General features: G+C 38.4%; 1 protein-coding gene across 1 annotated transcript in view; it reads left to right on the top strand.

Annotated features, from left to right (window-relative positions):
* LOC128645944 (protein ATP1B4-like) overlaps positions 1 to 12,117 on the top strand; it is a 218,859-nt gene that overhangs the window by 143,565 nt on the left and 63,177 nt on the right. Inside the window, exon 6 of the mRNA XM_053699290.1 lies at positions 9,603 to 9,799. Coding sequence (XP_053555265.1) covers positions 9,603 to 9,799 — 197 coding nt within the window. The remainder of the gene's footprint in view (positions 1 to 9,602; positions 9,800 to 12,117) is intronic.

Genomic DNA, 12,117 nt, shown 5'->3' with positions numbered 1-12,117 from the left:
GCCACAAATTTGGCTTTTTTGTAATTATTCCGGATTAAATAACTAAAAGTTTAATGTGCTTTTTGGCCTTTGTTGATCATTGTCATTAAGAGTGAACTAGTCTATGGTTCCTAGTTTTTAAAGGGACAGTCAACACCAGAATTTTTGTTGTTTAAAAAGAAAGATAATCCTTTTATTACCCATTCCCCAGTTTTGCATAACCAACACTGTTATAGAAATACACTTTTTACCTCTGTGATTACCTTGCATCTAAGCCTTTGCAAACTGCCCCCTTATGTCAGTTCCTTTGACAGACTTGCATTTTAGCCAATTCACATGCATGAGCTCAATGTTATCTATATGAAACACATGAACTAATGCCCTCTAGTAGTCAAAATGCATTCAGATTAGAGGCAGTCTTCAAGGGCTAAGAAATTAGCATATGAACCTCCTAGAATTAGCTTTCAACTAAGAATAAGAAGAGAACAAAGCAAAATTGGTGATAAATTGAAAAGTTCTTTAAATTACATTCCTTATTTAAATCATGAAAGTTTTCTTTGGACTTGACTGTCCCTTTAATGTTGCTTGGCTCCAAACTACTCTCCTGATCGGGCTACTGACATTCTTGATTGGCTCTAGAACTTAGCTTGGCTTTAAAGTACAGTTTTGGCTCCTGATTCAATGCCTTATGTTCCTGTTTGGCTTCTGACCTTTGCCTGACATACTGCATTCAATCTGTTTTTTCATTTTGATCCTGATGTCCCAGTTTGGCTTTTGACATTGACTTGCTCCTGTCTGTCACCAATACTTGCTTGCTTAACATCCTCAGCTCTAGCCATACTGATCCAATCTAAACTCAGGTACTCATACTACGTTACACAGCTTATCAGCCATTTGGTCACATCCTTAGCAATACTCACTGTGCTGTGGCAGTTTACTTACTTTTGTTGCTCAGCCATTGGCTTTTTTTTTGCATTGACATTATCATCTGTCTGACAGTGAGTGAGTTAGCTTTGCTTTTATCAGTTAGGGACCAGAGTAATATTCAAAGCTTAGCCAAAGAAAGTAGAAATGTAACAACCTAATAAAGTTATGTTAAATGGACAGTCTACACCAAAATTGTTATTGTTTAAAAAGATATATACTACCCTTTCCCCAGCTTTGCACAACCAACATTGTTATATTAATATAATTTATAACATTTAAATTTTTGCCTGTTTCTAAGCCACTGCCGTCAGTGCTTTTTTATTAGCTTTTCACAACAAGAGACTGTTAATTAATCTGTGCCATATAGATAACATTTTACTCACTCCCATGGATTTGTGCAGGACACAGCACTAATTGGCTAAAATGCAAGTCAGTAGATAATAAATAAATAGCCATGTGATCAGGGGGCAGTCTGCAGAGACTTAGATACAAGGTAATTATAGAGGTAAAAAAGTATATTAATCTAACCGTGTTGGTTATGCAAAACTGTGGAATGGGTAATAAAGGGATTATCTATCTTTTTACACAATAACAATTTTGGAGTAGACTGTCCCTTTAAATTGGCACAAAGGAACAATAATAAAATGCTCTAATGTGCTAGAGCATTGTATTATTGCACTGTTTATTGTAGAGAACTATTTGTTTAACTTTTACAAATCCCATTCGAACTTGTTCTTATCTTTTTTTTTAAAAATGAGATCTGCACCATTTACACCCCCCCCCATTGCTAATGTTGGAGCACATTGAGCTGCTTATTGGTGCTACCATGCAGTTGCTTGCCATTCACCGTAGAATGGGCCCTGTACATATTCAGTGCCATATTTCCTGAGACCTGGCAATTGAATATTGAAAATCAGCATATATTTTTAAAACACGTTTTATATAAATTATTGTGGACCTATATTTGGCAGTATAATGTCCCTTAAGAAATAAATGGTGTATATATGTGCATAAGAGTCTAGGTTTTTGAGCAGAAGGTAAGGTTAAAGTAAAGAGGGATGTATTGTGTGCTAGTCATAAGATAACATACTGTTGTTTGGTGAAGAGGGAAAAGAGTGAGTATCGGGTAGTTGATGGCTGAGTTTTTGCAGAAAGAAATGATTAATTGTACAGGAGAATTAAGCTAGATTTTTTAGAAGAACCCAGTCATTCAAAAATGGCAGATGGCTAAGTCTGATTGAGCTACAGAGTAACTATGGCTTAGGGGTGCATGCATAGGATGGAGCTGGTGAGTGAGTATCATGAAATTGATGGATAAGTTTGGAGTAAATAATGTGCATCTATGTAAATAAAATAGAGGAGGCTGAAGCTTAAGTAAAATATACAGAATGAGTAATTACGAGGAAGAATTACGAGGAGTCCAAAGAGGTAGAGAGTTGGTGAATCGGGGAGTAAGAATTTCTGTACAAAGGAGTTTTTAGGTGAGTGCTACTAAGCAAGGTGAAAGAACATGAATAAGTTGATGGATGAATAGGAGATAATTAGAGGTATGTAGGAGGGGAAAGCTAGGTAAGCAGAAAGGAATATCTGGGCTAGTAACATAGAGCTGCTGGGTGAGAAGAGGTACGATGTCATGATAAGGATAAAGATGTTGGGTTAGTTGGATAGAGTGGTTACATGTCAAATAGTGAATAGTAGATGAATAATTGTAAGTGACTGCGGCGCTAATATTCAAAGATTCTCCAGCTGGGAGAGAAATTGTAGCTCAGACTTCACAAAGGCTAAACTCACTGAATTTTCATAAGGAAAAGGGTAGAACTCTCCAGCACTGCAAGATCTCTCTCATTTATGTATGTGAAGCAGAGATTAGCCCAGTGCAATATAGCATTGCATGATTTGAAAGTTTTGTTAACCTTTGTGGATTGTATTTTATATTACTATACATTTCAGACTGGGTCCTGTCTGTCAGTATTGTTGTATTTAATCTTTGAACTTTCTCATTTATATTTTAATACATTTAGATTTAGATCTAGCAAGCAGTGATTTTACACATTTTGACTATGCTTTGAAAGTTTTTGTGTTATTTTAAAAACTTAGGCTCATACTTTGTATATTTCTGTGTATCTTTTACAAATTATACAGGGAGTGCAGAATTATTAGGCAAATGAGTATTTTGACCACATCATCCTCTTTATGCATGTTGTCTTACTCCAAGCTGTATAGGCTCGAAAGCCTACTACCAATTAAGCATATTAGGTGATGTGCATCTCTGTAATGAGAAGGGGTGTGGTCTAATGACATCAACACCCTATATCAGGTGTGCATAATTATTAGGCAACTTCCTTTCCTTTGGCAAAATATGTCAAAAGAAGGACTTGACAGGCTCCGAAAAGTCAAAAATAGTGAGATATCTTGCAGAGGGATGCAGCACTCTTAAAATTGCAAAGCTTCTGAAGCGTGATCATCGAACAATCAAGCGTTTCATTCAAAATAGTCAACAGGGTCGCAAGAAGCGTGTGGAAAAACCAAGGTGCAAAATAACTGCCCATGAACTGAGAAAAGTCAAGCGTGCAGCTGCCAAGATGCCACTTGCCACCAGTTTGGCCATATTTCAGAGCTGCAACATCACTGGAGTGCCCAAAAGCACAAGGTGTGCAATACTCAGACATGGCCAAGGTAAGAAAGGCTGAAAGACGACCACCACTGAACAAGACACACAAGCTGAAACGTCAAGACTGGGCCAAGAAATATCTCAAGACTGATTTTTCTAAGGTTTTATGGACTGATGAAATGAGAGTGAGTCTTGATGGGCCAGATGGATGGGCCTGTGGCTGGATTGGTAAAGGGCAGAGAGCCCCAGTCCGACTCAGACGCCAGCAAGGTGGAGGTGGAGTACTGGTTTGGGCTGGTATCATCAAAGATGAGCTTGTGGGGCCTTTTCGGGTTGAGGATGGAGTCAAGCTCAACTCCCAGTCCTACTGCCAGTTTCTGGAAGACACCTTCTTCAAGCAGTGGTACAGGAAGAAGTCTGCATCCTTCAAGAAAAACATGATTTTCATGCAGGACAATGCTCCATCACACGCGTCCAAGTACTCCACAGCGTGGCTGGCAAGAAAGGGTATAAAAGAAGAAAATCTAATGACATGGCCTCCTTGTTCACCTGATCTGAACCCCATTAAGAACCTGTGGTCCATCATCAAATGTGAGATTTACAAGGAGGGAAAACAGTACACCTCTCTGAACAGTGTCTGGGAGGCTGTGGTTGCTGCTGCACACAATGTTGATGGTGAACAGATCAAAACACTGACAGAACCCATGGATGGCAGGCTTTTGAGTGTCCTTGCAAAGAAAGGTGGCTATATTGGTCACTGATTTGTTTTTGTTTTGTTTTTGAATGTCAGAAATGTATATTTGTGAATGTTGAGATGTTATATTGGTTTCACTGGTAAAAATAAATAATTGAAATGGGTATATATTTGTTTTTTGTTAAGTTGCCTAATAATTATGCACAGTAATAGTCACCTGCACACACAGATATCCCCCTAAAATAGCTATAACTAAAAACAAACTAAAAACTACTTCCAAAACTATTCAGCTTTGATATTAATGAGTTTTTTGGGTTCATTGAGAACATGGTTGTTGTTCAATAATAAAATTAATCCTCAAAAATACAACTTGCCTAATAATTCTGCACTCCCTGTATTACAGTTTTAGAAAGTGGGCCAATGCAGTTTCCTGGGCTGAACAGGGAGTTCCCATTGTATGTCTGAAGCTCTCTCACAAGTCTTGTAACATTTTCTAAGCATTTTAAACAAGCTAGTGTCACTGATTTATCTCGCCAGCTGTATGCAGGTGAAGTTTGCACAAAATTCACAATACACTTATTTTAACTAACAGAAAAGTAATATATACTAAAATACAGACAAAAGCAATATGAAAATATGTCAGTTTAATTTGAAACTGATGCAAATGGAGCCATGTGAACTTTTGTATCCAAGAGAGCTTCATTATTTTCTATGGAAAGCAGCTCTCATCACTCTGGGATTTCCAGGTTCTTCCCCTTTCTTAGAAAATTCAGTTAGTTCTGCCCCTGAGAAGTAAGCACTATAATCTCTTTCCACACTATAGAGAATGTTTGATTATCTGGCCCATAGAAAGGAATGACGCTCTCTGGGAAACTGAAGCTGTCAGTTTTTCAGTTTTAATTTAAATAAACAACATGCAAAGTGCAATCTAATTTGTAAAAGATACACATAAATATACAAAGTATGAGCCTAATTTGTTAAAGTCACACATAAATTGTGAAAGTATAATCATAATTTGTGAAATCACAATCCTAAATACACTGCTTTATACAAAATAATATACAAAATAGAAAGTGCAAAAGTAATACAATTTAATCTGAAGTGTAAAGTGATATAAAATAGAAAGCACAAAGTGTAAATGCAGCACAACTGTCATGTCATGCAGTGCTTTATTGCACTGGGCTTATCTCTCACATACAGAAATGCAGGCAATGCCCATTGGAGAAGTAAAGCAAAATTTGCCTTTTGAACATTTCACAAGGATCTGAAAGTGCTGGAGGATCATCCCACCTCAGCAGAGAGGTTTTGAATATCAGGGTCTGGGTGAGAAGACATAAACAGTAAATATAATAGATGTAAGTGGCTTACTAACGGATAGATTTAGAGTTCTGTGTTAGCCGTCAAAAGCAGCGTTAAGGGGTCCTAACGCTGCTTTTGGCTGGCCGCTGGTATTTAGAGTCAGGCAGGAAAGGGTCTAACGCTCACTTTCAAGCCGCGAATTTTCCATACCGCAGATCCCCTTACGCCAATTGCGTATCCTATCTTTTCAATGGGATCTGCCTAACGCTGGTATTTAGAGTCTTGGCTGAAGTGAGCGGTAGAGCCTCTACCGACAAGACTCCAGCCGCAGAAAAAAGTCAGTAGTTAAGAGCTTTCTGGGCTAACGCCGGTTTATAAAGCTCTTAACTACTGTGCTATAAAGTACACTAACACCCATAAACTACCTATGTACCCCTAAACCGAGGCCCCCCCCACATCGCCGCCACTATAATAAATATTTTTAACCGCTAATCTGCTGACCGCACACCGCTGCCACCTACATTATCCCTATGAACCCCTAATCTGCTGCCCCTAACATCGCCAACACCTACATTATATTTATTAACCCCTAATCGCCCCCCCCCCCAACATTCGACGCTACCTTACCTACACTTAGTAACCCCTAATCTGCCGACCGGACCTCGCCGCTACTCTAATAAATGTATTAACCCCTAAAGCTAAGTCTAACCCTAACACCCCCTAAGTTAAATATAATTTTAATCTAACGAAATAAATTAAATATTATTAACTAAAGTATTCCTATTTAAAGCTAAATACTTACCTGTAAAATAAACCCTAATATAGCTACAATATAATGAATAATTATATTGTAGCTATTTTAGGATTTATATTTATTTTACAGGCAACTTTGTATTTATTTTAACTAGGTACAATAGCTATTAAATAGTTATTTACTATTTAATAGCTACCTAGTTAAAATTATTACAAAATTACCTGGAAAATAAATCCTAACCTAAGTTACAATTAAACCTAACACTACACTATCAATAAATAAATGAAATCAATTAACTACAAGTACCTACAATTACCTACAATTAAATAAACTAAACTAAATTACCAAAAATAAAAAAATATTACAAGAATTTTAAGCTAATTACACATACTCTAAGCCCCCTAATAAAATAACAAAGCCCCCCAAAATAAAAAAATGCCCTATCCTAATCTAAATTAAAAAAGTTAACAGCTCTATTACCTTACCAGCCCTTAAAAGGGCTTTTTGCGGGGCATGCCCCAAAGAAATCAGCTCTTTTGCCTGTAAAAAAACCCACAATACCACCCCCCAACATTACAACCCACCACCCACATACCCCTACTCTAACCCAAACCCCCCTTAAATAAACCTAACACTACCGCCCTGAAGATCTCCCTACCTTGAGCCGTGTTCACCCAGCCAGGCACCGATGGACCAAAAGAAGACATCCGGAGCGGCAGAAGTCTTCATCCTATCCGGGCAGAAGAGGACATCCGGACCGGCAGACATCTTCATCCAAGCGGTATCTTCTATCTTCACCCATCTGACGAGGAGCGGCTCCATCTTCAAGACCTCCGGCGCAGAACATCCTTCTTCAACGATGACTAGACGACGAATGAAGGTTCCTTTAAGTGACGTCATCCAAGATGGCGTCCCTCGAATTCCGATTGGCTGATAGGATTCTATCAGCCAATCGGAATTAAGGTAGGAAAAATCTTATTGGCTGATTGAATCAGCCAACCAGATTCAAGTTCAATCGGATTGGCTGATTCAATCAGCCAATCAGATTGAGCTTGCATTCTATTGGCTGTTCCGATCAGCCAATAGAATGCGAGCTCAATCTGATTGGCTGATTGGATCAGCCAATCCGATTGAACTTGAATCTGATTGGCTGATTCAATCAGCCAATCAGATTTTTCCTACCTGAATTCCGATTGGCTGATAGAATCCTATCAGCCAATCAGAATTCGAGGGACGCCATCTTGGATGACGTCACTTAAAGGAACCTTCATTTGTCGTCTAGTCGTCGTTGAAGAAGGATGTTCCGCACCGGAGGTCTTGAAGATGGAGCCTCTCCTCATCGGATGGATGAAGATAGAAGATGCCGGTTGGATGAAGATGTCTGCCGGTCTGGATGTCCTCTTCTTTTGGTCCATCGGTGCCCGGCTGGGTGAACACGGCTCAAGGTAGGGAGATCTTCAGGGGGGTATTGTTAGTTTTTCAAATTTAGGTTTATTTAAGGGGGTTTGGGTTAGAGTAGGGGTATGTGGGTGGTGGGTTGTAATGTTGGGGGGTGGTATTGTGTTTTTTTTACAGGCAAAAGAGCTGATTTCTTTGGGGCATGCCCCGCAAAAAGCCCTTTTAAGGGCTGGTAAGGTAATAGAGCTGTTAACTTTTTTAATTTAGATTAGGGTAGGGAATTTTTTTTATTTAGGGGGCTTAGAGTAGGTGTAATTAGCTTAAAATTCTTGTAATCTTTTTTTTATTTTTGTAGGTAATTGTAGGTACTTGTAGTTAATTGATTTAATTTATGATAGTGTAGTGTTAGGTTTAATTGTAACTTAGGTTAGGATTTATTTTACAGGTAATTTTGTAATTATTTTAGCTAGGTAGCTATTAAATAGTAAATAACTATTTAATAGCTATTGTACCTAGTTAAAATAAATACAAAGTTGCCTGTAAAATAAATATAAATCCTAAAATAACTACAATGTAATTATTCGTTATATTGTAGCTATATTAGGGTTTATTTTACAGGTAAGTATTTAGCTTTAAATAGGAATACTTTAGTTAATAATCTTTCAATTATTTCGTTAGATTAAAATTATATTTAATTTAGGGGGGTGTTAGGGTTAGGGTTAGACTTAGCTTTAGGGGTTAATACATTTATTAGAGTAGCGGCGAGATCCGGTCGGCAGATTAGGGGTTGATAAGTGTAGGTAGGTAGCAGCGACGTTGGGGTGGCAGATTAGGGGTTAATAAATATAATATCGGTATCGGCGATGTTGGGGGCAGCAGATTAGGGGTTCATAGGTATAATGTAGGTTGCGGCGGTGTCAGGAGCGGCAGATTAGGGGTTAATAGTGTAATGCAGGTGTCAGCTATAGCGGGGGCAGCAGATTAGGGGTTAATAAGTGTAAGGTTAGGGGTGTTTAGACTCGGGTACATGTTAGGGTGTTAGGTGCAGACTTAGAAAGTTTTTCCCCTTAGGAAACAATGGGGCTGCATTGGGAGCTGAACGCTGCTTTTTTGCAGGTGTTAGGGTTTTTTTCATCCCAAACTGCCCCATTGTTTCCTATGGGGGAATCGTGCACAAGCACATTTTAGCTGCTTACCGCTACCGTAAGCAACGCTGGTATTGATGGTTGAAGTGGCGGTACATTAGACTCAACGCACCCTTTTTGGAGCCTAACGCAGCCCTTCAGACAACTCTAAATACCAGCGTTGTGTTAAGGGTGCATTGGGAAAAAAAGCGGCGTTAGCTACGCGTGTCTTTACCGACAAAACTCTAAATCTAGCCGAAAGTTAGTGAAAATAACAGAGTGTGTAAAAGAAAAAAAGTAGAGTTGCCCTGTTTATGTATTATTCAGGATCCCAAATAGATGAGCATGAGGTGTTAGATAAAATGTAGGTTTAGACTGGTTGTGAAGTAAATATATTTGTATAGATATCTTGCGAGAAGCTGGGTGTGAGGAGCATGTAGGTGAGTACAAGGGACTGATGTGTAATGCAGGGACATGTGAGAGATTGAAGCTATTATATGATAATGGTATGAACAGTGTGTGATTAAATATCAGAGGCCTACTGTATATTTAGACACAGTTATTGAACATGAGTATCTGGTATGTCTTTGTCATGAGAGTTAAGGTAGCCAAGAAGGAGAAAGTTATCCTCCAACATCAATAAAAATGCAAGTTGTGGTTTAGACTTTGCCAGCAGCATGAAATAAGCAGAAATATTGATATGAAATAATTGGGGTGAAAGAGCAATAGCTTGAAAATAAGGGACAATGCTTTATATTGAATTACATTTTATGTGAGAATAAATATTTTCTAAGATATTTGTTACTCTCTCCATAGCCTATAATGATGATACACAAATAGCTTACAACATTGATTGTACTCCAGGACAATACTTTATCCAAGAAGGAGAGGAAAGTGCAGAAAAGAAAGCCTGCCAGTTTAGACGCTCACAGTTACAGAACTGCTCTGGAATTGAGGATCCAACGTTTGGCTTTTCCGAAGGGAATCCATGTTTCTTACTAAAGATGAATCGGGTAACAATAAATAAATGTGCATAGTTAAATAAATTAATACGGATACATATAATGTATTTGCTGTTCTGTGCCTTTAAGTGCGCATAACCTTGTCAATACATTTAATTTACCTTTTTTTCTATTTTTGCATTTTTCAAAGCATCCCATAACACCGCACATTAGATATTGGTGTGTGCTAGATGTTATTCTATGCCAAATGTAATATGTTAGATTACTTTTAGGTAGGTGCATTGTGAGGTATAAATTTGTAATATTGAACAGTTATAGTACTTGAATTGCACTTGAAAAGTCCACCCTTATAGGCAGATGTAGATTTACCCAAGGGAGTGTGTTGGGGTTTTATTGAATGCACAAAAACAGCAAAAAAGCTGGCTTGAGAATGCCAATTAGGAAATCAATGTAGTGCAATTTGATGTATGTACATTGAATTTTATTAAAAATACTACCTTGAAATTCAGATGCGCTTGCCATTATTTTTATGGATGACAACAGACATCAAAATAGTTAATATGCAAAATACGGTTAGCTGAACAAAAGGAAGTACTAATATATTAGAATCTTTGTTGAGAAAATATGAGTTTATGAGAACAACCAATTTAAGGTGATAATGTCCTTTGTCAATGGATTAACATCGTTACCAACAGTAATTTTCACTAAAAAAAATTTCACTCAAAATAAGTAATTTCACTAAATATATATGAAAAATATGTGAACACCCCTACTAATTATAGAGTTCAGGTGTTTCAGCCACACCTGTTGCTAACAAGTGCATAATCCAGCACATAGTTATGAAATCACTATAGAGAAACGTTGGCAGTACAATGGGTTGTACTGAAGAGCTCAGTGACTTTAAACATGGCACTGTCATAGGATGCCACCTTTGTCCCAAGTAAGTTTGTGACATTGTTGCCCTACTAGATCTGCCCCAGTCAACAAGTGCTATTATATTGAAGTTAAGCGTATGCTAATGTGCACGGGTATTACAAGTTGTCAGCAATGCGAACACAAGCTTGCGTTCGCATTGATGGGAAGCATTGCGCTCATGAGAGCCCACTTCTATAGGCTCTAATGAGAGCCTCATTCTGATGCCATCGGAGACGGCAAAGAACTAAGGTGCAGCGAAGCGGGTAAGTAGCACAGCGATGGCCGCAAATATAAATATATATGTATATGCTATATACACATATTAACACATAAATATAACACCCCACTCCTGCCAATTTTACCCCCAAAATACTGCCTAGTGCAGTTATTTTATTAGAAAATAAAGATTCTATCTTTATCTTTTAATAAAATACACTACAATGTATTTTGGGGGGATTTGGGGCACATTTATAAAATGAACCAGAGATCTTATCTCTGGTTAATTTTATAAGCACTAATTGCTACCGCCAGCTCCCGGTAGCAATAACCAGCCACTTGCAATAGCTGGTAAATTATTGTGCACCCGTTTATGGGAGCATGATAATTTAGTGCTCCACATGTAATCTAGCCCATAGTGGGGCTGCCGAGTGATAAAGTGCGTAACACATACAAATCTCTTTTCATTTGACATATCACTCACTACAGAGTTCCAAACTGCCTGTGGAAGCAACATCAGCACAAAACTGTGCATTGGGCACTTCATGAAATGTGTTTCCATGGCTGAGCAGCTGTACACAGGCCTCACATTAACATGTGCAATGCCAAGCATCCGCTACAGTGCTGTAAAGCACACCGCCAGTGGACTCTGGAGGAGGGGAAACGTTCTCTGGAGTAATTAATCACACTTCAGTATATGGCAGTCCAATGTAAGAATCTGGGTGTGGTGGATGCCAGGAGAATGCTTCCTACTGGAATGCATAGAGTTTACTGAAAAGTTTGGTGAAGGAGGGATAATGGTTTGAGGCTGTTTTTCAGGGTTTGGGCTATGCACAACGCAAGGTCTTGCTTGAGTTTGACGTGGAGAAACTTGAGTGGCCTGCAGAGAGCCCTGACCTCAACCCCATTGAACACCTTTGGAATGCCGATGGCGAGCCCTACCTACTTTTCCAACATCAGTGCCTGACCTCACAAATGCTACTTTGGCTGAATAGGCACAATTTTCCACACTTCAAAATCTTGTGGAAAGTCTTCCAAGAAGAGTCGGGGCTTATATAGCTTAAAAATGGGTGGGCAACTTTATATTAATGCCTATAGTTTTGGAATGGGATGTCCAACAAGCTCAAATAGTTGAGATGACCAGGTGTCCACCTACTTTTTGCCATATTATGTATATATAGAACAGTGGCCAAATTGTATAGCCCTAAAGAAAAAAAAACACTTCATATCCACAATTG

This window comes from Bombina bombina, chromosome 1, assembly GCF_027579735.1.
Source record: "Bombina bombina isolate aBomBom1 chromosome 1, aBomBom1.pri, whole genome shotgun sequence".
Taxonomy (NCBI): Eukaryota; Metazoa; Chordata; class Amphibia; order Anura; family Bombinatoridae; genus Bombina; species Bombina bombina.
The sequence above is the reverse complement of the archived record's forward strand: the minus strand, read 5'-3'. Positions and strand labels throughout refer to the sequence as shown.